At 38.9% G+C, this 27,486-nt stretch overlaps 1 protein-coding gene across 1 annotated transcript; it reads right to left on the bottom strand.

The window, feature by feature from the left end:
- Nucleotides 1–440: 440 nt before the first annotated feature.
- On the bottom strand, nt 441–26,950 carry Klp98A (kinesin-like protein 98A). The gene is made up of 27 exons (XM_073073446.1): nt 26,773–26,950; nt 25,086–25,155; nt 22,618–22,728; nt 17,756–17,872; nt 16,123–16,362; nt 15,385–15,560; nt 14,702–14,826; nt 14,216–14,328; nt 13,863–14,033; nt 13,283–13,522; nt 12,630–12,819; nt 11,985–12,159; nt 11,450–11,615; nt 10,874–11,047; nt 8,733–8,858; nt 8,038–8,157; nt 6,434–6,581; nt 5,816–5,948; nt 5,096–5,327; nt 4,763–4,853; nt 4,052–4,200; nt 3,330–3,547; nt 2,798–3,006; nt 2,478–2,570; nt 2,073–2,242; nt 1,216–1,404; nt 441–624 (listed from the first exon to the last, which is right to left on the bottom strand). Exons 1-27 carry the CDS (start codon nt 26,817–26,819, stop codon nt 589–591), a joined length of 4,029 nt encoding a protein of 1,342 aa, XP_072929547.1. The 5' UTR covers nt 26,820–26,950; the 3' UTR covers nt 441–588.
- Between the last annotated feature and the right edge of the window lie 536 nt (nt 26,951–27,486).

Genomic DNA, 27,486 nt, shown 5'->3' with positions numbered 1-27,486 from the left:
GCACGCTTTAATATCGATCTTGTATATATAAAATCGATATGCTTCAATTTATTACTATCCAATTGGTATATGGATAAATTCGTTATAAAGTCTTATTCACATGATATAATTTTTGTGTAAATCTGTATTATTTTAGATGTGTGTATTGATAAAAATGCTAATTACTGAATTATTTAATCTCACAAATCTACAAATATCGATTAAATCTAGTTTACTTTTAAACATCGATTTGTGTCTTTTTTATTAATATCAATTTGTCATAACCTGCGAAAATGTATACAATATCGCTGTCTATTTTCCAATATGAATAAAATTGCGTACCTGTTACCATGTGCGTGTAACACAGAACTCTTCAACTTGCGGCCTACCCGCGCGCGCGTTTATCGGTCGTCGTGCGCGTGTATCGGTCTGTGCGCGCGTCTATCGGTCGGCGTGTGGCGGTCACCGGCGGCGCGTGGCGGTGAGGTAGAGCAGCAGCGCGGCGAGCGCGAGCGCGCGCAGCAGGTGTCGCAGCGCGCGCAGCAGATGGCGCGCGAGGCGCCGCAGCGCGCGGCCCAGCGCGCGCGCCGTGACGACCTCCGCCCGACATCATCCCGTGCCGCACTTGCCGCTCTCGAACACGCCCTGAACACAACCAAACATTCACACATTGTACACTTTGTGATACACGATGATTGATGTTTATCTTTCGGACGCCCGGATATAACTTAAAGTTGTATTCTTTCCGTCCGTACTGTATGCAATTTTTGTAATGTATTGCCTTGTCAAACTTTGATATTTGTTGGGCAAAAATTGGATAGATTGATTTATTAATAACAATATATAAATTAATAAATAACAGGTGTTAGAGTGCGATAAATGCAAAACATTCATCGGATATTCGTCCTTGTATAATTATGCCATGCGTATACATTAATTAAATTAGTCTATCAACATTTTCAGTATCTATAAACGTAAACTCTAAAAGTATTTAACCATTTAAAAAAAAAACAATTTAATAATATTGATAATATACGGTTGATATTAATAGTGGTGGGCGTAAATAATTCCATTTTTCAAGGCAGTCTCTACAAATCTTCATTAAAAGTCGTCATTAATTGAAATTTATATTAACATATTTCATTATCCTTAATTTTAGACAAGAATATAGTTAGTGTATTAAAATAAATAATTGCTTGATTGAAAGGCTACAATATAACAATATGTGGAGCGTACCTTTCTGAAGAAGGGCGAGAAGGCGATGAGGCTGTCCCTGGTGAGCGGCTCGGCGTGCAGCGGGCAGCGGCTGTCGGCGGCGCACACGGCCAGCAGGCGGCGCAGGAACGCCTCCAGCTGCGGCCGCCGCGCGCGCGCCAGCGCCTCCGACGACCACAGCGCGCGACCAGGGAACGGTATCGCCGCCACCTGCACTCACACGTGACATATGCACTGTAGTATTTGTCATTAAGTAGTGTTTTAATAGAGTATAGTTTGTATTTGTAAATTAGACTCATTAAAGGAGTATAATAGCTTCTTACAAGGTGTTTCATAACGAAACACCTTGTGAAGTGGTGGTAGGTGTATTGACATTCAAAAAGTGCTCTGTAAAGAACCTATTTTGAATTAAAAAAAAATGATTTGATTTAAATAAATGTAGTATAATAATTTTTTTAATATTAAAACTCTTATCAGATTTTTTTTTGCTGACGCTCTCAGCGGTTACACCAGCGCGCTTACCTGTACACATCACTACTACAACCAAAGTCGACAGGACTTCGTGAGTCAGAAGAATTGCATGCCAATAATCTTAAATTTTGTGGTGTTTAGGTAGTTAGCATATAGGTTGATTTTGTAGCTCTTATGACATTCAATTCCATTCTTTCATACTAGGACACTAGAAATATGTTATGTCAATGCGAGCGGAATTATCATATTCTTGGCTTCAGGTTGGTTACGCGTAGTATTCTAAGGATCATACATAACAGTATATTCACAAGTGATCGCTTGGTATCATGCGGTATGGATCAAATCCAAGGGTGTAGCCACCCCATTCAGAGCGTGTACGATGCGCAGTTGCGGGTAGGTGGTGCTACCTTCTCCCCGTAGCGGCGGCGCGCGGCGAGGTAGAGGTCGCGGAAGCGGCGGTAGCGGCGCAGCAGCTGCCAGCGGCACGCGGCGCCCAGCCGCACGCGCACCTCGTACTCGTGGTGCGTGCCCGCGCCCGCGCCGCGCGTCACCCAGCCCGGCACGCTCACCACCTCCGCTGCACACACACACATATCACACACACATCACACATCATAATGTTACTAAAGCATCCGATACTGATATATCAACAATATCGTACCATCGATCATACGATTGATATACAATCGTTACATCCTAGCACTACTAAAGTTAAAACTGTTTTATTTAATTTAAAAATATGTGTAATTTTGTATTTCATTTAAATTTATATGACACATAGAAATATTTAAATATTGTCTAAAAAAACTCACAGAAGTCAATTGGATGCATTAGACCTGCGGAATCGTAGTCCTGTAAAAAAACAATAAAAAAACTCAATAAATAAATATAGGACAGAATAGTGACTATTTCGCACGTATTTTCAAAGTATAAAATATAACAAATAGTACGGCGACTACTCGCAACTCGATAACCGATGGCTTTACTGAATCACGCTATCCAAGTTTTCTCAACGTCATGCATATTTATACAAGCTCTGAACTAAGACTGTCGGAACACGGCCGCGCCTCCGGCATGATCTCCTAACCCGGCGGGAGATCTTACCAAAAACAGTATTCATAGTGTGATAAACCACCGACCGGTATCTCCAAGGGCACTTCAATCCTCGCGTGCGGATGGTGGTCGTGGTCGCAGAGGCGGTGCGGGTGGTCACTGTCGCCGTCACCGTCGCTGGCGGTGCGGGCGAGCGCGCGCAGCGGGTCCGCCCACGACGCCTCCGACGGCAGCTCATCGTTAGACGTCGACACGTTGTCGGACGCCTCCACTTCGTTCTCTTTTAACCTAGTATTGAAGATTATCATTCGATTTTAGTTTACCATCAGCACTTTTCAGAGCTATGTCGGTAATGTATGTTCATCTACGGTTTTCGTCGTTGCGAGATATGCAGCAAAATGCCATACGTAGCTTGCTGCATAGCATGCTGATCGAATGAACTTTCCAAATAAACAGTAAAGGACCACGTTTCGTCGTCATACGTCATCATTGGAATACACTTCGCTAATGCGAATAGGTTCAACTTCAGGAATATAGTTATTTAAATAAAGGGATTTCGTTTTTAGACTTTTTGATATGCATGTAGCTTGAAAAAATATGAAATAATTTACCTATTCAACAAGGGATCCTCAAAGTACCCGTTCTGCGTGTTCTCGGCGTGCTCGTTCTCGGTCTTCTCGACGTGCATGTCGCTCTCGCTGAGCGTGAGCGAGGGCGTCTCCTGGATGGGCGTCACCATGATGGTGCGCCGGCTCGGCTGGTTGTCGAAGAACGAGTACTGCAGCGCCATCTCCAGACGGACGTACTTCTTTTGTAGCTCTTGGAGGACCTGTGTGTGGAAACAAATATAAATTGGAGGGACTTTTCTCACTTCTTTGGTAACTGTGTGACGGTCGGGCATATACAAAAATGTCTAAAAAACATAGACGTTAAATAAAAATTACATTTTTGATTGTAACTATCGCAGCTTAATTAGCCATTCAATTAATAGCCGAGCTTCCCTAATAAACGGTACCATTCACGACTAGCTTCCTGATTGACATTCAGACATTTAATAAAACAGCAAGGTAAATTACTTGGGTTTCCCATTCAGGAACTGTTAAGTAGAGGCTGTAACTGCTTATTACATCAGTTGCCTGCGACACAACCATGTTAATTTGATATGATCATTATAAACTTAATTTGGAGTGCTGTAACATATGTTTACAGTCTATGTTTCTTTCACTTCTTAGATCTTTTGCTAGACGACTGACGCGCCATAGTATGATTTTACCAGTGTTATAGCACTTAAGTTTTTGTACACAGACGTATTCATTCAAGATGCTTGACAAACCGCAATCTGTCGGTTGAGTTCCTCCTTGGAGCAGTCGTTCTCTAGCGAGGAGATGACGAGCATCTTCTGCGAGGCGATCCGCGAGCACAGCCGCTGCATCGCGCGCAGCGCCTCCGCCTCCGTCACCTGCCGGCGGGACTTGCCCTCGCCTGGAACAACACTCACCAGTTAGCTTACTTAGTACTACGTTCGCCAACTAACTTAATACGGGCAAATCTTAATATTGGGGCCGCTTTCAGCAACTCGTTAAGAGATGGCGTCAGTTGTATTACTGAATCACTATCGAAGTTTGCTTAGCGTTTTATAAATTTTATATAGAAGTTCCGAAATTAGAGTCCGAAATGAGAACGATACACCTTGTGAAGTGGTGGTAGTTGTATTGACGTTCAAAAAGTGCTCGGTAAAGTACCTATTTTGAATTAAAAAAAAATATTTGATTTAGAGTTTCGGAGCACTGCCACTCCTGAGGGTGGTCAACTAACCTGGCGGGAGATCTACCTATAGCAAAACATAATCAAATAAAAAGAAGATTTGCTCTGGTGAGTCCCATCACACATATTATGGAATCAGTAAAATAAAGTTTAAGTAACAGAAATAAGTGAGATGGAAGTGCAGAATACCTGATCACAGTCAACCATAGCTACTAAAAACAAACAAGGAATTATTCAAGTATCCTTTTAAATTTGATTTAAAATATGCAGCATTAATTACCTCCTATCCTTCTTCGGTATTTTGCTCGCTGATGCCTTTCCTCTGGCGACCTTTCCACGGAACTGGATGATTGACCCTCCACTATCCTTGGCTGAAGAGTAAAAAAATCATTAGTACTATTAGACTTAGTTATCCATCTCGACGTAGATCCGCGATGTAGCATAATAGTTATTTAATCGGGAAAAAAAATAAGGCATTTTAAAATAAAGTTGTTGTTGTTGCAAAAATCAATGCAACAGTGGTTTGTACTATTTATGTGACAATCTTTTCACAATCCCATCAGTTATTTTTGCGGTCAAAATGTATAAGTATACAAACTCTTTACAATATCACCTTATGATAATCCTCAGTGCTGGACATATCGTCACTATCATCGGCCGAGGGTCCCAGTTTGAACCTGGGCAGCGGCGCGCGGTCGCTGTCGGGCGCTGTGGGCGTGGTGGACGGCGTGGGCACCGACGACTCCGACGGAAACGCCTTGGGGGACGACGTGGCCGTGTGGAACGTGTCTTCCGTGTTCAGGGTCGAGTTCGGTGACGGAAGCGGATCCAGGCTTAGGCTTAGGCTGGAAGAGAACAAGTTTATAAGAGTTATTTAATGTATGAAAGGACTTAGTCGCTGGGCGCACATATCCAACCACATTACAAAACAATACAAACAAAACCAAATTACTTTTTACCTAAACTAAGTCGGCCAATCTAAACAGCATCCTCGGACTTTAATTTGAGTTTATGAATATTTTTAGAAAAAATCATTAATAATAGTTTTAATATGTCTCTATCTTTACAGGACACTCCACTCAAAATTTGTGACGCAATTCTAGAAAAAGTGCAACATTAAAACGTATTTATTTATGATTTGGAATTTCGCAAATAAGCCAATACAGTACTCTTCATTTTACGTTAAACATTCAAAATTTACTTTTTTGAATTAAGTTTTTTAAGTACTCTGTAGTTAACATAACAATATACATAACATTTCCACTTTTATACTTAGTATCGAGTTAACATATTAAACGAAATAAACTTGGCAATTAATGGTTTATGTTCTTACCTGAGTCTCTTAGCGCGAAAGTGTTCCCTCTCATCAGCGGATAGTGGTTCCGGGGGGTCTTCATGCGGCCGCAGAACTAACTCAGACTTGCAGCGTTTAACGCCCTCTGGCGGTGAGGTGTCGCTCTCGTCATCTGTGAGGATAAAATAACATTAATAATTCAAGTCTTAAATCTTTGTTTTTAAGTTGTTATTGTTATCACGGATAAAGAAAGTAGTATTCGGTTCATGATGACGATGGTGGTGGTAGTGTTGATGACGGTGGCGGTGGCTATGCTGAAGTTGATGATGGCTGTGTAGTAGCTGTGATTGTAGTGTAGTAGTGGTGATGATGATGATGGCGATGGTGGCGGCAGGGATGGTGACTGTAGTTGTGATGATGATGATGGTGGTGGCAGCGGGCAAATTGGTGGTAGTGACGACGTTGGTGTTGGTGGTGGCGGTTCTGACGATACGAGTGGTGATGATCACAGTAGTAGTGGCGGTGTTGATGATGGTGTAGTGCCGGTGACGATGATGATAGAGGTGGTGTTGACGATGGCGGTGGTGAAGACGATGGTAGTAGTGGTGATGATGATGACAATGAAGCAATGGCGATTACGATGGTGGTATCCCTCACCGGCGTCGGCGAGCGCGTGGCGGAGGCCGCGCTGGCGGGCGTGCAGCAGCGCGAGCTGGGCCTGCAGACGCTCCACCTTGACGCGGTGCGCCGCCACGCTCGCCACGCGCCCCTGCAGCTCCTGCTCCAGCGTCTCCACTTCCTTTTTCTGTACAAATTCAATATTTTTTATAACTTAAATACTCGCAATTATTAGGACATTATAAAGACCATAAAACCATGCACAACACAGGTTCTGAATGATATGAAGGTGGTAGAACCTTTTGTGGCTCGATTCCGGCAGAACCACCGCCAAACCTGTTTCTACCTAATAACATCAGTGTTAAACGCTGCTGTGTTGTAGTTTGGAACGTCTGGTAAGGGAGACATAATTTTTGGCGGCGTTTGAGCTTAGTCCTCAGGGGTAGCGGCGCATCTGTGGCACGACGTCAGGTAGAAATATCTAATCCTATCTGAGGTTGATTACAGATGTCCATGGGCGGCAGTAGCCACTTCCATCAGATGGAGTGCATGCTACTCCTATATTACATATATAAAATAACGAAATATTTTAATAAAAGAAAGGATTTTTATCATTACTATCTTTTTGATTTACAAACATAGCAGTAGGAGCAGTGGCGGACTAAGGTCGTCGGAGGCCCGCGGCGGAAAGTTCAATGGAGGCCCCCAATATAAAAAGTTTATTTGATTTTAAAAAAATACAAATGTGTCATAGACTTATTCACCCAAAAATACATACAATTCCAGTGATCGGTATTGTTTGGTTCTGATGACCTTTTTTAACGACTCTCTATGGGGGCCCTGTAGGATCGGGGACCCGGGGCGGACCGCCTCTTCCGCCCCCAATTAATCGTTCCACCACTAGTTTTTATCCCTCTCATATTAAAGTAATATTAAGGCTAAATACATACACAGCCAGTTTGTCACCATTAATCGGTATACGACACATCAAGGCGTTTATTTTACCGCTGTCACTTAACCGCCCGTGTGTACATAGCTTAAATGTCGCAGAATTTTCACGCATACAAATTTATCGAATAAATTCGCATGGGTTGCATAAAGCTTTTCTCTACCCACAGATTAAAACGTGGCACCATCATTTCTTTAATGACACCACATTAAAAAGTGGGAGTATTCTATGTATTAGTACATATTATAATTAAGAATATGAAGATTATAATATCAATGACGTAACATTTAAATTTCTCACATAACAAAAAAAAGGTTTCGTTCAATTACCACAGGTCTAATAAAACAAAAGTATAATTGTACATCTTACCAGAAACTCCTTTGGAAATACGGACAGAATGACGATAAATATAACCCGTGACGGACTACGGTCGTCGGAGGCCCGGGGCGGAAAGTTGAATGGAGGCCTCCAAAAGTGTAAAAGTTTATTTGATTTGATTATAGAAAATGGCAAATGTGTCATAAAATGAATCGCCTGTGATCCGGTGAGTTTATTTTTACGATGCGAGATACACATTTCATAGATTGTTTTGTTCTGACGACCGTGTGACTTAACAACTGTGTTTGGAGGCCCCCCAGGATCGGAGCCCCCCCCCCTCCCCCCCCTTAAGCCGCTAGAGAGTAGGAGTACTCACATGCCTCTCGATGGTCTCCTTGATGCTCTTGGCGGTGTTGGGCTCGCACTGCTGCAGCAGATGCATCAGCGACTCCGTCGACGTCTCCGTCTCCGGACTCTCCGGGCTCGGGGACTGGCTCTACACACAAAATTTATTTATGATAACATTTACCATATTTATTGATTAAAGTAAGATCTGCAAAAAATAATAATGTTCATAACATTAGTTTTCATTTAATTTCGTAGTAGATCTAACAAATGTAGAAACAAAAAATAAAATGTAAGCATATGCTGTATCTTAAATACAATGTGTCAAATGATTATAACTGGAACACAGAGTGTTTTCTTTCATCACCACGGATTTTCGCAATTGAGTAGGGGCTGCGGCTACATAGTAGAAGATAGAAAGAGAACTATATATATTGCTCACTGTCAACAGACAACAGACAATCGGGATGCAGCCGAAATATATCGCGCCGTGAAAACGCTGACCTACCAACATTTTCTTATTTCTATGCGTGTTGCTTTTCTGCGTCCGTAAATGAGGCGAAAGAAAAACGCTTCGTGAGTTCCACGCTAAGGATCACTACCGAACATTATTATACAGTTTTTTTTTAATTTCTGATAAAACAAAACGATAAAAAAGAACTCGTACGTCACCTGCAATAATAGGAACATAACATGCAATAAAAAAACAACATTCATCCAACTGACCTCGTCCAGCTGGCAGCCCTGCGCGACCAACTCCCGTACGGAGCTCTTCACGTACTCGTCCAGTTCGTCCCGCTTCTGCCCGATCTTGGTCTCTATCTGCGATATCTGCTGTTCCTCTTTCTCAATCTACGGGACGGGAGCGGCAACGTAAAAGAAATAAACTTAAATGAAAAAGTGTCCTGAATTTTGAGTTGTTTTTTGTCTGTATTCAGTCTTGTGTGGTATTAGATTCTTTTGCGATATAGGAGACTTATAATAATCGCCGTCGCTAGTAGACATTTGCAAAAAAGGCGTAGCCGATATATAGCAGTCTTTAAAGAGCTATTTTTACATCTTTTTGAAGATTTAGTATTTTGCAAAAATAAATTGTAAGGATGAAAAGAGCAGAGCAAGAATATAAGTCTAGAATTAATGTTTTTTTATGAGTTAATTCTAAGGCATTTAAAGTTTTGCATATGGCCATGATAAACAAATGAACCACTAGTAGGTTTTGTGTGAAATTTAATAATCCAATTATATGCCAATTCCATTTTTTTTATTATTATAAATCACTCAATATTTAAACAATGCTAGACATCCATTTTAATTATTAGTATCAAAATATTAATAACTCCATTACCATTAAAATATGTGCATATCCACACTTCATCAAACCGTGTCTAGAGTCTGGCAAAAGCTACTCTCAACACAGTACCACAATTCAAACAATTTCACACACTGCACCAAAATTCAGAACACCACTAAGAAGCACATCAACAGCGGGGATTACGACATGCACTATACTACTGTAGAAATACTAATACTATTGCAGAGAACGCGAGTGCGCCGTGAGATAATATTTTTATTGTTTATAATGTAACTCGGGGCTTTTTAACATGCTTATACAATGTACCACGAGTTCTCGAAACTCACTATATTTTGTAAGTGTAAAAACTGTATTTTATAGAAAAAGGGCTGAAGAACTTGTACTTAGAATCCAAAGTCAAATTTAAATAATGTAATTTATTTATTTTATTTAAAAGTTTTACGCCGTACAGACAAATTAAAACAAAAAAATACTGACGAGTTATGTATTGTTGAGTACTGACACAGAATCTAGCAAATTATGGTTGTTTTAAATTAACACACAAATAATTCAATTTTAAGAGACTTTTACAACTTTCTACTATAAAAAGAGTAACATGGACTCTCTTACAAAGCGAATAAAACTCACTCATTTCTCGATAACAATTCACCAGGTGCGACAGAGCACTTAGTAATTTTATTAGTGCAATGACTACAGATTGCATTACCATTATGTTAGAGCACTCGGGTAAAGGAGAGTATTGTTGACACTGATAAGCTGTTTAAAGAAAGAAAGCTGTTTTTGTTGTTTAAAGAAGTATTTCTTAGGTCGTTGACTTGAAGAAACTTTGATAAAGCTTTATTTTTATTACTTGTAGCAGCATAAAGTCTTTATGATGTAATATTGAATAATGTTAGCTATCGAAGAAATTGCAAGTGAATCTCAAGATTTTTCTAAAGTTCTATTTGGAATAAATTATTGATGTTCAAGACACTCTCGCGACCTCTGATGCAAGTTATTATAAACTGTGGGTAGGTATGTCTTGCAATAACTTTCGCTTTTTTAATTCTAATTTATTTACTATAACTAAATAGAAATGATACATAGTAAAAGCCAAAGCAATTTATATGCAGCAAATATGGTATGATACGAGTAACTTAAATTAATTTGTGAGAGGGAATTAAAATCTATAGAACAGAATATTCAAAATAAAAAAAAATTAAAACCCTACTTTAGTAACCACGACTAAGAGTATAAAATACCCGTCTATTTGTCCGTCGTTTATAATCTACACATAAAAATCTACACCTAACGTTTGGTTGTTCGTATTTGTCATTGGCACCAACGATACAGGTAATCCTACAACGATACTAACGATTCAGGTGTGTGGCTTTTTCAGTCCGCGTGTCCGTAAGTGTGTCTGTCTGTCAGCGTGTCTGTATGTGTCTGTCAGCGTGTCTGTGCATGTGCCTGTCAGCGTGTGTATGTCTGTGTATGTGTATGTCTGGGTAGGTATCTGGCAGCGTGTGTATCTACTCTACGTATGAACATAGCTACTTCGGCTAGTGTGACTCACCGCGTGGTGCGCGGCGCGCGCGGCGGCGGCGTGTCGCTGCCTCCGGGCGGCGAGGTCCCGCTGGCGCGCGCGCAGGGCCCGGCGCCGCAGCGTCCAGCCGCGCTCCAGCGACCGCCAGTCGCCCGACAGTCGCCGGCACGCCGCCGCGTACTCCTTCTCCATCGCGCTGCGCTCCTGCACACACACGAACGCTTTTCAATCAACGCATAAGCCTTCCAAATACGCAGAAACACACATGAACGTAAATATAATTGAGCCTAATATATCTTTTTATTCTTTAAGTATATAACCTTATATATTGACATGCTTTCTTAGAACATTGCTTGATGTCTACCAATAGAGTTCGCACCAAACTGCTAGTCCTCTTTGAACTAGCAGTTATAGAAATGAGTCGCGTCACGCGTCACAACAGCAAATTCGATCACTCTCATCAATTCTAAAAAGTTTTTTTTTTTACATTACATTACACACGTTACCAACTGTCTAGGTGACGTATCATAACATCTAGAGCTCCAACAGCAAACCATCCAGTGGTCTCCTACAGGTGCCCGCACCGGCCCTGCCCCAGTGTCGTACCTCGTCCAGCTTTCTCTGCGCGCGCAGCAGCTCCTCGCGCTCGGCGGTCCAGCGGCGCTGGCGCTCCTCCTGCGCGTGCAGCTGCGCCAGGAACTGCTGCCGCTCGCGCTCCAGCTCCGCGCGCTGCTCCTCCAGCCGCCCGCAACGAATCTCACTCTCCAGGTCACTGTGCACATATCCACGCATCACGAATCCAGTCATCATAGTTCTTGGAGTGTGTACGTCTACGTACGTCTTTACTACGCATACATAATGAAGCGTGCACACGCGTTTATGCTCGCACGTTATAACTGCAACTCAGATTATACGGTGATTGAACCCTAGTGTATGTTTATATGTTAAGAGTAAATTTATTAGCAAACGCTGGGTAAAATTTTCGATTATACTAAACACTAAATCTGTCTAATTACATTTGAAAAAAATGTTGCCTTTTCCACTTCTTGACTAGTGTTTTGATAACATTAAAAATATATTTATAGTCGTCCGAGCCAGATTGTACAATTAATTTATTTTTCGAATCAGTAGGTATACTAACGAGAGCGCGGTAACATTAAGCGTCTCAGTGCTGGCGGCAAGGTCGGTGGCGGACCAGGAGAGCAGCGACAGGCGCGACAGGTTCATGACGGAGGCGCCCTCCTGCCGCAGCTTGGCCGCCTCCGCCGGGTCGTTGTAGCGGAACATGTTCGTGCGCCCCAGCAGCAGGATGCAACCTGGGGATACGTGGAAAATTAATAGACCATAAACAGAGTGAGCTCATAGACACATCAATTACGAGTACGATATTCAAATTTCAATGAGGCTACTGCCAGTTATAAATCAATTTCAAGCAACTTTTGTGCACTAATGTTTTCTATGCATATTATATTGAACTTTGGTAATTTTTAATTAAGATTGGAGAAAGTAAATAGCACGAATTGGTGTAATATTTTTTTTTGAAACAGTATATGCAATATTAGCAACTATTCTGTTGATGTTACTTACAAATAATTGTAGTAATTGTTGCAAGGTAAAAGTGTAACTTAATAACAAGACAGATTATAGCGTATCAGCAAACAAAACTCCAATATTTTGTTAGAAATAATATGTACATTTACCAACATGCAACATAACACAGCGTATCTTTTAGAAGGTGTACTTATTCCAAGAGTATGTCATAACAATACAATCAGATTCAACTCACCCTGACTAAGCTTAGCGGGTTTATCGAGCAGCACGGTGTTGAGCCAGCACTGCGCCCCGGGGGCGGGGCACACGGTGGCCACGCCCTCCTGCAGCGTCACCTTGCAGTGCAGCGGCAACACGCCCGCGCCGCTCAGCACTATGTCCGGAGTGGGCGAGTACTCCTCGCTGCCTATCACTGTCTCACCCTCCTGAGAAAGATAAAAAGGGGAGATTTCATTATAACAAGGAAAGGAAAGGTGAGATTTCATTATAATAAGGAAAAATTGACTTGTATACTTCAGAGATTCGTTATTATTCACACTTTGTAACTATGCAGCTTACAAGATTTTCTGTTCTTTGGTCTAGTTTTTTCTTAGGGTTCCAGTAAAATGTTTTCGCTGGAATAGTCATAACTCAATTGGCCACCCAGTTATAAGAACATTTCTGTACCACAATTTTACGTTTGGACCCTTGATATTTTTAGAGTAAAATAAAAAAAATCAAATTAAGGTTTTTCCAACATCAGATCATAATTATCTCATACCGTCTAAGCGATTTCAAATTCAATTCCGTTCTTCAAAATTGGCCCCTGATGGATCCCGATGGATCTGCTGCTTCTCCCGCCACTTCTCCGTGGTACCTTCCTAACGGACACAGTACAGAGGCACCAACCTTCAGATGGTACAAGGTGACGCCGGTGGACAGCAGGTTGTCGTCGATGCCGACCAGATGCGGCATGTCGGAGTCCAGCACGACGCCGAGCCCGCTCTTCCTCAGCCCCAACGCCTTCTGCTCCTGCAGGATCTGCTGCGTCTCCCGCCACTTCTCTGTCCACTTCTCCGTGAGCACTTTCTCTTGGGCTTCTTTCCTTTGGAGTGTCGCCAGGACCGCCGGCTCGGCTTCGATTGGATCCTGGAGATTTGACAAAATAATCATAAACGAGGAATAGTTTGCGATTTTAGATCTTATATCGGCAATATAATGAAATTAAAATGCGCATTTTAAGTACCCTTTAAATATTAAAATCTTTTCCTTGATTGTTGATACACAAATAAAACAAAATGAAACTCAAATTGTTGTTTTACATCATTTCTCCTTGCGAAACATCAGTGTTTTTATGTCTATTTAATATTTATCTTACGCATTTATTATGTATGGCAATCAGGGAATATATATAGTGTAACAAGAACGGTAAGAGGGCGGTACGTTACGAATAATGAAACACAGATGGCGTTAAATCCACCAAACGTACCGTATTGTGCGCGATCTGTGCGCGCAGCTTGTCGATCTCCTCGCGCAGCTCGCGGATCAGCTTCACGTTGGGGTCCTCGTTGATCGTCGGCTTGTTGATTATGTTCTTAGCTCTGTTCGCGTACCGCAGTGTGGATAGCGTCTCACCGTAGTTACAGTCCGCTGGTGATATCTGTTACATTGAAAGAAAATATTTAACCGCTATGTACATATGTATTTATGTAGGTGTGGCGGTTATGAAACACAATTGAAAAATGACATATTCTATCACATGCAAGTCTCTATGTGATGAGAAAACTCACATATGAATAGCAAATAAGTAAATTACCATGAAAGTGTTCAAAATAAACTTACTGCAGCAATCATAATAGTTTTGGAATTCCCTCCGAGTGAGTCTTTCAGAAGCCAAGTTAGCACAGAGTCCCGGTATGGAATGAACACGTTCTTCTTGCCTTTTGGCGTACGAGCTGTGAACAGAAATCATTGCAACATTTTTACAATACAATAACTATCACATAAGTAGTAAGTAAACGCTATTTACCGTGTCACTACTTTTAATGTACGTTTATTATAATGATTTACTCTTTAATACGGATTAGCAAACTAATCTATGATCCATTTGAAATGGAAAACTGAGAAGAGAAGAAATTTTACTTGAGATGGACCAGTTTTCTTACCAAGTGATAGCAGTACCATCTTCCTATAAAAACAAAAGCGCGGATACCATTTATTCTGTACCTTTATGTCTGTTGCACTTATAAGGAATGTCAATCTGGTGTAGAGCGTAGAAAAAGTGTATATTTAATAGTTCCTTTCTATGTTTCCGATAATATAACTCACTCTCAACGGGCTGGCTGGACTCTGCGAGCGCGGAGATGACGGAGCCGAGCGTGACCAGCGACTTGTTGATGTGCGCGCCCTCCACCAGCCGCTGCCCCGTCGCGCCCGTCGCGTCCGCTCTCTCGCTGACGATTACATGTTCACTTTAATGTTTACATACTCGCCGAGTATGGACGAGTCGACGCGAGTACGAGATTTTTTTTATAATATGGAAGTAGCAAATGAGTATGCAGTCCACCTGATAGTAAGGGAGCTACTGATGCGAATTGATATCTATAGTCAACCCCGGATAAGATGAGATTCCTAGCTGCAGTCGGTTACAGATGCACTGCTACCCCTGTGAACTAAGCTGGAATATCTTTGTAAATTATATCAGCGCTACCATACCCGCATGTAAATAGGAAAATAGAGTGTAATCGGCACTCGCCACCACACGCGTCCTTTCTCCAGAATATAGGTTTTTCTGTGAGAATCAAATGATTTCGCATATGGCCTCGTGCGCGATATATATTCGGCCGAACGATCGTATCTAAATCAGCAAAACTGCCTGTTTTTACCTACTTGTCTGAAGAAGTATAAAATGGTCATAAAACCTGCTTACAATTGCAGTTTTAAGCTATAAAACTGCCAATGTAGATTTTTTATATTTCTATTATTGTATAAAGATATTCTCAAGTACTAACCTGCCAGCCAAATCAACCAGATGCACCTTGGAGACGGTCTCGCTGGGCATGTTGTTGTGTCGCAGGTAGCTCGCCTGCACGAACGTGATCGTGAAGATCGCGTGCGAGCGCGACGACACGTCGTTCATCTGCGTCGACGCGGTCGTGCGGTGTAAGTTGCCGCGGTGCATGCACTCCTGGGAAGGGTAGATGTATAATCTACAGTATAGACTGCTCTATACTATATAGAAATAGTGGTACAGTTTACAGTTTACAGACCAATTATCTTCCAGTATTCGTAGTAAAAAAAACTTTTTTTTTCGTCAGTGTTAAAATTAGAAACTGTTTTTGTGGTGTTTGGATGTGGCCTCTCCTATGGAGAGCTGAACATTGCTCGCACACAGAGTAGTGGAGATGGATAGCTCGTTGAAGATATCCAGGTGTTAACAACCTCAGAGTAAATTATTGGCATAGTTTATTGATGCTGCCAACACCACAGTAATAATCGTAAGCAAATATGATTTAATTGTTTAAGACTAACTTTCTTGATTTACGACAGTTCACCATATATCGCGCATAGTAGAGACGTCCTGACGCCTGTCCACTATTCGTACCCGAAGACTCACTGTATACATTACTCTGATGGTGCAACACGCCCCACTCCTTGCCGGCTGCTTTGCGTGGGATCAACACTTACCCCTCCGGAAATACGATTCCACAATTTATCAACAATATAGTCACCCAAACACTATTACTCACTTGTATATCATCATAATCCGAGACGAGATGTTTGGACAGGTCCTGCACGTAAGGCCCTAGCTTCGGATGCTCGCGGACCCTGAGCGAGTGTCCCGCGTCTGTGGCGAGCAGGTCCTTGACGCGCTCGTTGTATATCTCCAGGTAGCTGACCTCGGTGCGGTACGACGCGCCCGACTCCTTGCCCGCCGCCACGCGCGAGAACAGTTGCCGGCAGATGCGCGGGATTAGGCCTTGGCACTCCTGTCACCAGGATTACAATATCATATTTTATTCATATACTGTAATAATCTAAATAAATCAAAATGTGTACTTTCACATTTCGATTTATTTAGATTATGTTGTTTAGACTATGTTTTGGTAAAAGTATGCGAGAAAGATATTTAATTATAATATGTTTTTTTTTATCACAGACCTGTATTTAAAGGTCTGAAGGGAAGAAATATATAAATGTCTCATTTTTGAGTGTATTTATGTTGTTATGGGACTTTTAATTAAAAACCTTATTCTCACTTTGGGACCTGTAAAGCAAACATTTTGTCCAAATTTCAATGGAACAATTGAAAATGATATTGATATTTTCTTTACTAATAGATAACTCACTGTCTAGAAAATAACAAATGTTATTACAATTATGTCTTTTTAATGTATTCATTTATAAATTACGTAACATCCGCGTGGCGAATTGATTAACAAGTGATGATCTAACGTACTAATCTATGGTCTAATGGTTGAAATTCAGTCTCTCCGTCGTGAAGTCCAGGGTTCGAATCCGAGGCTTCTGATTTTTCAAGTTCTATAAAAAAGCTCTTATAGGCGGGTGCAATGTACCAATTCGCACTCGGGTAGCGCCGTGGACTATGGCCTTATTCCTCTAACTGTGAAAGGTGATCCGTGCCCAGCAGTGGGTTAGCGTAACACCCACGGCACAGGGATCGTAATGCATATAAATAATAACATACATATTATTTAATATGGTGATCGAGATAAAAAGTAGGTGATACGACTTATGCTTTCGATCAATTCTTATCAGATATGGGGCACACGTACTTTGATAATTTCCTCTTAAACAATATTCTTATCAATGTGATAATTGACAAATTTACATTTCAATATCTACACTACAATAAAATCGATCATTTATCAGAATGACAAGTGTCCTACGCCCATGATATAATTTACATATCCTTGAAAACATACGTAGTTTTCTCAAGACCCTTTTCATCCCATTGACCCATCACGGTCCCATGTCTGGGCAAGGCACGAGTGTCCTTTAAAAGATAGAGGTGTAAGCCATGCTATATAATCTATCGCGGTGACTGATTGTGGTAGACTTCACGTGCTCTTGAGAACTTTGTTTTTAAGAACTTACATTTTTGTAATCTAATACTAATCTAATAGTTTGTGATCTAATAATCTGTAATGTAATACGCATATAATTTTGAAAAATCAGTTATAAGCCTGAGCTTTCAACTTCGGACCCCTCGATTGGGAAGGCATGTTTTTAACCATTGGTTTATCACTGATACTTATCATGCCGCCACTTAAATATTCGTAACTAAAACAGTGTTAGAAGCGGCTCAATTATGGACTAATCTTTCGCCTCCATCATACTGATATAATTATCATCACCAACCGGGGAACCCATCATAGTGAAAGTCTTCCCGCTGCCGGTCTGTCCGTACGCGAAAACACAGGCGTTGTACCCCTCGAAGGCGCTGTCGATCACGTCCAGCCCGAGGTCTGAGAACACCTGGAAACGAAAAAAAAACATCAGCTCTTGCATTTTTTAATAATATAGGAGTAGCAGGCCAGCATACAGTCCATCGCATTGTAGTGGCTACTGCTGCCCATGTACATCTGTAATCAACCCCAGATTATATTACGACTCCTACCTAAGGACGGCCACAGGTGCGCCACTATTCCTGAGGACTGAATTGGTATGCCTCGGAAAAGTATGTCTCCATTACCCACATATCGTAACTAATGCTAATCAACTGTCCCACTACTGACCACATATTCTAGAATACGAATTGTTTAAGTCACAACACCTAAAGGTGTTGTGACTTAGACAACACCTTTAGGATACTACGGATTAGATTTCACACGATTTGCTAACTTTATAGAGAATTCTCTGACATGTAAGTTTTTGTAACGACTGTTAAGATTTCTGCTTATTTAAAAATTATTTAAGTTCCATGTGTCAATGAGGGACAGGAATCACTAAAATATAGGTCATTTTCAAGGGAGTCTATCAATCTGGTATAATGTATTCTAGGAGAATAAACAGACATTTCTGCCAATTATAGTTTTATAATCTCTATGAACCAGCATTTTAAAAACCAGATAGATAATTTATTATCACATTTATTGTTGGTTTAAAATTCACCGCCACAAAATATTGGTGTTGGCTCAATACTTAACCTACATATTTGTCATCTGCCGACGTAAATATAATCCTACCTAAATATTTACTGTTATTTTTATTTCAGGTCAATGATTTTTTAAGACAATGTCTGCCAAGTAGTTCTTTCACTCCGCGCTTTCAACTTTGTTGGTTATTAGTTCATTTTTGTGACTAAATTACTCTTTTAATATGTTTATGGTATAGAAGCAGCGAATGATCATACATCCTAATCTATATTAGTTATCCAGATAACTGCGTTAAAGTAACGCAGTTATCTGGAGCCCACATGAATCTAAGTATAAGCTCATGTTGGAAAAGCTTCAAAAGAAATTTTTGAGACAGTTGTACTTCCGGCAGTACGGCTTCTTTGTAGGTTTTCCTAATATATACCCGAGTCATTTTTTATTGGGAATGTTAGGGTATAATACACTTGAGTTGCGTCGTAACATCACCTTGCTGGAGTATTTTGTGCAACTGCTCAGGGGCGAGATTAATAATCCATCAGTACTGGAAATGATCTCATTCAATGTCCCGAATAATTATATTTGGGCCCGACGATATAAACTATTTGCAATACCAGAGTGTAGGCTTATACGCGTAAAGGAGTCACCTTTAGTCAGAGCACTGACCTTGCTCAACGGTTTGGTGGCCTGGGACCGTCAAATAGACGTATTTTACACCAGTACTTCTGTATTCCGTAGGACAGCAGGAGAATATTTGTCAACGCTTGACAGATGAATTGGATTAAATCTGTAATATCTGTTAAGCTTATTGTAAAAATAAATAAATAAATAAATAAATAAATAAATATATCCACTGTAACCTATTTACAACCTAACATAAAAGAAAATCCCATTATACAACGCAGATCACAAATAAGTTATGTGCCAAATTTTTCTCATGAGGATTAAATAAGAATGTCTGGCATTGTCTATCAATCCTGAGGCAAATACACCGTCATCACGGAACGAGATGTCGTTATTATCTCAAATTATCTAATTTGCATCTTGTTATACCCGCGCGCAGTTTTTATCGTTTTTCGATAGTTATGTTTATTTTTAGCGCACTTCTAGTCTATCAGCCTCAAATAGCATGAACACCAGACCTGTATTAGATACAGATCTGTGATAAACACGGTTGACGTGTTAAGCGCATTTGCCAAGCCATAACGCCGGGGCACGCTAGCTTAGACGTTGCTATGCTACAAACATACACCTTCTTCTACCACCCACCAACCCACCTTTTTTTTTAAATCAATACTAGGTTTATGGCTACAAAATCGATGCATGATAAGAGTTATATTCCTATAAACAAAGTATTTGCGACATCCAATTAAACCTTACAACCAGACGTCCGAATTTGATCCCAAAACTTAGATTGATTAGGCGAAAAATTCCCCTTTTTCACCGAAATAGGAAAAAAACCGGTTAAAAACCGAAAAATCTAGCAACGTTGAACTAGACGTATACCTAACGTTAACAAGCAAGTGTAACAAAAGACACAAGTCCTTGCAAATTCGTTTGTGTAACATTTACGATAATTTGCATATCAGATGCAGCATGTAGGTAGTCGAATGTACTTTTATAGCGCGTTACGTAATAGCCATGCAACGCACGCATGACTTTCGTTAACGGAGCTATAATTTATGTTCTAATGGCCGCCACAATTTACACATAATGATAACTGCAGTTTATTACTTAATGCGACACATGGTAGCTCTTTGCTAAAGCACGTTTTTTGCATGAGGCATTGCATCATTGGGTAAGGGCGTCACCAGATCATGACTCAGTTGATATATGGGGGAGAATATTTGCATTTTTAGGGAGGGGCAGCATCCCTCCTTAGCGACACCAAGTGGTAGAGATCTAATGTGTAAAACGATTTTGAATCTGTATGGAGGGAGGGCAGCTACCTCTTTGGCCTCCTTTTTTTATAACATAGAGTAACAGACGAGCGTTAAGACCACCTGATGATAAATGGACATCTGTAATCAACCCCAGATACAATTAAATTCCTACCTGTGGTCGGCCTCAGATGCGATTTATCCCTTAGGACTGATCAGGAATGCTTCCGAAACATTCGGATAATATTGGTCGATTGTAGATGTCGATGTTATAAAAATTTATTGTCATATTTTTTCCTAACTGCGCCAAAAGACTTAAAACTTCAAAAACAACCAAGTTAATGGTACCGGTTTTATTCCGGTACCATTAACTTGGAGGACACAAAATTCAAACCTTCGCCCTAGGGGCATTCTTGACCTCCGGGCACTGACCATCGGAAAACAGCGGCAATAGTGTGCCATTAGTCTGCAGGGAATTGTAATCGCTAGGCAGGCTAAAAAGTGTATGATTTTAAAATGATTGATATTTTCCAAAGCGATCATGATTTTGTTATTATGCTTATTTAAATGATGAGTCCTGGTTATTTTGTACCTGTTATTTAGGACCTAATTTGATTACGGCATTTTTTCACGGGGCTTTTACGTGGAGGATTTTAAATGCCATAACTTATAACCCATTTTGTTTTTTATTTAGTTTTTTGTTTAACGGCCATTACGCGCGATATCTAGAGTTCCTAACGTCCTAGTTGACAATCTCTAATTTAAAAAATCCATTTAAGCCGTAAAGTAGTCTCCATTTTCTATAAGTATATGTATGCGATACGGATGTACCTCACATTACATAACTTGCATAATTAGATACAAGTAAACTAATAACATCTACCTTGAATTATTTTGAGACGATTCATCAGCATCGTGGGAATCGAAACCAGATTACCTCTGGATCTATTCACTAATTTCCCAGATAATACCTACAGATATCATAGCACAGAGTTTCTCAAACTCATAACTCCACAAACCCCTAGTGGACTTTCAAAATAACCTCGACACGCTAATCCCTATGGTTATTATAGCTTGACCAACTGTATGGTAGCTTTAGCGACTGTCAAAAGTTGCTTGGCGGTTGTTATAGTTTAAGCGTGTTTACAGAAGCATCGACAATCGGTTGTTAACAGTTTTTTTTAACATTTAACAGATTTTTTTAACATTAAACAGATTTTTTTAACATTAATGCATTTCGTCAGTCACTCAAACTGAACAAATTGGACTCTCGAACGATAGTGCCATAAGTAGCTTGTAAATAAGCTTACTTCCGACTAGCTTACGACTAATTGGCGTACGCGTACAAGGGGTACGCATCGCACTTTGAGAAACCCAGACAGCCTACAACACACGTGGGCTGTGTATAATGGCGATCGACGTAAATTCGCAGACCTTGTGAACCGAACCAAGGTCGCCGGATGACGCGTCAACACATTGTTGGATGAAAAATGGGCTGTTTCGTGTTAACCGGTGCCACAAATATCCTCTATTGAAATACGTGCCTCGCTTGACAATGGCGACGTACTTATGTGAACTTTTATCATCTTTATCTAGGGTTATGGGGATGTACGATATTATCAGGGTGAAGGCAGCTTCGACCCTTGCGTGAGAATTTTCATAATCGATACTGCTGTTTCTATGAATAATCAAGGGCTAAGCTGATAATTGATAGGTAATCAGAAAGTACCGGATTTAATATTAGATTAAAATATTAAAAAGGACCTTTAGAATTATATCAGAATATGTTTTCTTTATTCATATGAATAGCTTATTGTAATGAAGGCCCCACCTACTCAAAAAGTTCTTGCCTTGTTTAGTTCGCATGAAATTAGCAGATTAGCGCGTTCAGCCAATGATTACGTTTTACTTTATAATTCAAGTGCTTTTATAATAGAAAATTAATTATAACATATTATAGTATAAAAATTGAAAAGTACAATATTTTTGTCTGTACCAATTTCAGGTGTTGCGACCCTCGCCCGAATTGTTTCATGTGGTTTCAATATAGGTCAACGAAAATAGAAGATCGTCAAAAAATATTACAAAGACAGCCTATTGTACCGAAGACGGCGACAAATAAAGGTCATTAGAAAAAATGCATGTATTATTTATATTTCTTCCTAAAGTGTTTGTACTTTGATTTTTTTTAAAAAGTGGGAAATCACTCCTTTTTTACAATACATTAATAATTTTGTATAATACGTACCTGCTCCTGTGAGGCATAGTGAGTGTCGCCACTGTCGAACGACCAGTACGAGTGGTCGAATGTGAAATCTTTGTACTTCTCCCGGCTGTTCTCATTTTGTTCTTTGCTATTCTGTTGAAAAACAAACAATTAGTATTTCATGTCCATTTCCATATCCGTCTTTATATAGAAGTTAGAATGAAGGTAGAATGACGCATGGTTTGCCTCAGGTAACACCACCATACCTATATCTGCCTAATAACAACAACGTTAACACGTTAAGCACTGATATGTTATGATTTGAAGGATGTAACGTTGTATGTCATACGAGGCGCTCCACATTAGTCCTCACTTCTTCAGGGGTAGCAACGCAACTGTGGCCGACCTTAGGTAGAATTTTAATCATATCTGTGGTTGATTGCAGATATCCCTGGTCGGCAGTAACCTCTAACCATCATAGATAAGATGCATTCACGTTTGCTACTTCTGTATTCGATCGTAAGTGACCGCTACCGTCTTTGGACATCTATAATCAATGATTTGTACATCTGCAAGGGTGTGGTGTGGAGTGAGCCACATATGACTACTCAGACCAAAAAATAGCATAAATTGCATTTAAGTGAAATAATAATAAATCTGATCTTATTGCGTCCCGTCATTAGTGATCGAAGGTCACGTCGCATCATTTTAGCCCGCTTAACGACACATTATAGCATTTAATTTTTTTATCAACGTAATGACTCATCTGACATTCTGGTGTGTACGAAATCTATGATTTCGATCGTATACATGCATAATATAATAATATGTAAACTATGCAAATCCTCAGAATAGGAAATGGTATCCCAAAAAGAAGAATTTTTAGTTCAAAATTAACACGAAAATGAAGAAGAATTTCCATCTTAATCTCAATGTCCTAGATCTAAGATGTCTGCATCACCGTCGCAACGCTTACGTCACCAGATAATGTTGCTTGCGGGTCACTGCTGTTGAAATGTCAGTTCGACTTGTATTCGCGACTGATATCGACCAAATATAATGGAGTGTTTGCCTTTGTTGTTCATTATCAAACCCTTTCGCATCCTATCGTAATTTAATTTTATATGAAGGCTAAAATTAGTATGCTTGTACTTGCAATTTTTTATGTCGGAACTAGGAATCACACATTGTCATAATAAGGTCTGGATAAAAGACTAAATGCCATTCTTACTGTCCTATTAAAATGGACTTAGTTGTAGTTGTCCAACATTAGTCAGTAAATGCGGACAGAGAGGAAGAAATAATAGGATAAATATAAAAATAGAAATAATTTATATAATTGTAAAAATATGTATAGTAATTAATTCAATATTATTTCCCTTCGAATTACAATAACAATTCAAAATAAATTGGTGATTAACAATTTTATCCTTAATTTTACAGGCAAAGTGACACCATATAGCTTATTCATTTTATGTAATCAAAATTTTAATATGGACATCTGGTACATCCTTTCTGTTCATCAATTTCCTATACAATATTGGCATGGAAAATACAGACTATATTTAATACATGATGTATGAAAATTATCTGTAACAATTTCACTAGCACTTGAGTAAAGAAAGCCCATTGTTTCTGCTCAAGATTTCACCTTGATAATATTCATTGTAACAGTTTCATTATACATAATGCAAACAATATTTACCTACTTTACGATAATTTTAATCATGGATACATTATAATAAAGTGTTATTTAAAAAGATCCTATTACATTTAAGTTTAACAGATACTTGTTACATTAGCTGTCTGGGTGGCTGCCATCTTTTTTATGAAAAAAAAAAAATATGAAAAATATACATTTACTGTCGAATTGAAAAACTTCCTCCTTTTTTTGAAGTCAGTTATTAAAAAAAATATTTTACTGATATCATGTTTTAAAAAATATCAAGTTTGTTAATTCATTTCATATCTTATATGCCTACAAAAAATATTTGAAAGAGCTATTATATCTAACAAGGAACTCTTATAACAGGAAAGACTAAAGCTCCTTTGTTGGAACTTCCTGTGACTTCTCTCTATCATTATTGCATTTTAACTATAATAAATGTAAATGTCCAATTGTCTTGTTGTAATAGGCTCAATTGGTCATAGCCCGTGAGTCATAGTTTGATATTACAAATCTCATTTAATTTTGTAACAGTATTGTGTAAGTTATTAACTGGACAAACTGCAGTTTATTTGGACTGAATGTGAATTTTAGTAACAAAAACCTTATATATAAAATTCTCTTGTCACAATGTTAGTTATCATCCTCCGAAACGGCTTAACTGATTTTCACCAAATTTTATATGCATATTCAGTAGGTCTGAGAATTGGCTACTATCTATTTTTCATACCCCCTAAGTGATAAGGGTTGTTCACCCTTAACATGTTTTTATTTATATGGCAACACATAGTTTGCCGGGTCAGCTAGTATTTGTATAATATTACCACAACTTCAAATTACTTACTTTTACAGTTAGAAGTCTTGTTTTCTTGCCATCCATCTGAACTATGAGTTTGGCGCTCATGTCCTTCTCCCTGAAATGAAAGATTTATTTAATGGTTTGCAAATTATATTAGTATAATCTACTTTTATAGTTGACATACCCTGTAAAATAAAAATGCTACACACCCTAACATTAAGCATTAATCGCATATTATACACTTATATAACAACTCATTAATATTGAGTATTGGACAATTGTTAAACAATCCAACTTTTAAATAATGATAATGAATGATATAAGTAATGTTTAATATTATATGAATACTAACTAATTTGACTACATTTACTAACTAATTAGGCATTCCTGTAATGTTAGTGAATATGATTCAATAAATAAATAAATAAAGTTAAAATTAAAAAGTAAATGGAAGAGGAATCCATGTGAATAACCATGTCTCAATCAGATTCAGATAAGATTCCATATTTATGTACAAATATCTTACTTTAGTATGTTGATCAATCAGAACAACTCATGAACAATACTATCCACCATCCACAAACTTTACATCATAACACAGCAGCTCTAGTAGTGTAGCCCAATTACTGCACTGCAAATACAGTACTGCTCAAAGAATTATGACATCAAAAAATGTACCATGTTATTTCTGTGGTAGACCAATGTAAATATAATGAAAATATTCAGTTATATACTCTTAACATAACTTATTAAGATCTAAGATGAGTAAAGTTTTTCCCTTTGAAATAATTAACTTAACTTTTGTTCCTAGTTCAGTCATTATTATAAAATAATGAATGAACTAGGAACAAAAGTTTTTCAATACTTAATTAATAATAAACCAATTTTATGTACTAATAAAAAATATAAAAAAAATATAGAGAAAACTTTCACTAACTAAAACACAGATGCATTTTTTGTTTGAGTGTTTTTGTTTATAGGTGTTTTATTGCTGTAAACAAAATTATGTGAACTTTGTTCATGGTTAATACAACAAACAAATGACTCAGATACAAATCTAGCAGGTCACCATTGATAAAGGAAAATAAAGTACAAATGTACAGGAGAAACCCAAAGATTGAATGTTTTTTAAAATATCAATTTATTTCCTTAAAGCCTTAAATGTATTTATGTTTTAGTGTAACCTTGTAAACTCTAGTGAGAGTGGAAAATATATTGCAGCCTCTAGGAACCTAAAGACTATATTGTTCAATCTCAAATGTTTAGGACAAGATTTGATAGAGACAGCACAGTCATCCACAAAACCTGTTTGCATTCCACGCGTGTGTTAGTAAACAACACAAGAACAGTGACCGCGGGCGGCCAGTCTGCCCAGCATTCATCACAAAACATGATCATGTAGGTCACAGAATTTAACATTTTTTCGGCAACTTTCATCCAAATGGCCCGGCGAAGTACAGTTCGCGCTCCAAATGCAGCCCAACCGTGAAAGTTATTGTCGTACATCATGACATCATTGACTTTTTGCACTTTCAAAACCTCGGCTCGACTACCCAACCGCAATCTCCCTAATGACCACAACAAAACATTTTCTCTAATTGCTCAACCACTGTCACAATCTGTTTTTATAGAAAGGACGAGAGGCGTTGGGAACCAAAATGTACTATCGCCCCTTCAAACAGATTAATTTTATATATTCATATTAGATTTAAATGATTTTTACAACACTCACCTTTGATTGAACGGGCGAACCCTTACAGCCACTTTTACCGAGGCCATTGTCACACATTATATTATCAATAGTTTAAAATTAATAAATTTACATTTGCTTTTTATTATGAATTCCACACCACACAAAGCAAATTGACATTACATTTTGTCTGATTCTGACATTCGAATCGACAAGCGAATGAAACGTCCGTTCGTGACAATCCGGTAGAAGTTGCAATATATAAAAAGGGAAAATCAATAACGCATTCTTATATTGAGCAAATCACATTTAACTTGAAAGTAAAATATAAAACTTAATTCAAATATAAAGATTCGTCACAGTAGTTTTTTAATTATATTGAAACTGATTACAGCATTTGTGAAACAGAAATAAAATTGCGTATTCAAATTTCACTTGTCATTTAGAAATAGGCAAGAAATAATAATCTGTGATTGGGATACCATGTTAAAGTGTTTAGCAGTTTTGGATGTTATTATAAACGTTATGATAACAAAAGTTACGGTTACGATATTAAACATCATCAATATAAAACATAATGAAATAGTTAAATTGTTTTTTTTTATAACCTCATAAAGAAATTAATGAAGAGAATACATTTATGATATTGTTACCCGTTTAAATGCTTACGGCTACATGTTATTTATAAAGTATTTATTAGTGCGAGTTGATGCAGTACAAAGAGTAATGCAGTATATCAAAGAGTATGGTAGCTTT

The sequence above is a fragment of the Epargyreus clarus genome, unplaced genomic scaffold (assembly GCF_041222505.1).
Source record: "Epargyreus clarus isolate Ecla_fem2 unplaced genomic scaffold, WU_Ecla_fem_2.2 ptg000006l, whole genome shotgun sequence".
Lineage (NCBI taxonomy): Eukaryota > Metazoa > Arthropoda > Insecta > Lepidoptera > Hesperiidae > Epargyreus > Epargyreus clarus.
The sequence above is the reverse complement of the archived record's forward strand: the minus strand, read 5'-3'. Positions and strand labels throughout refer to the sequence as shown.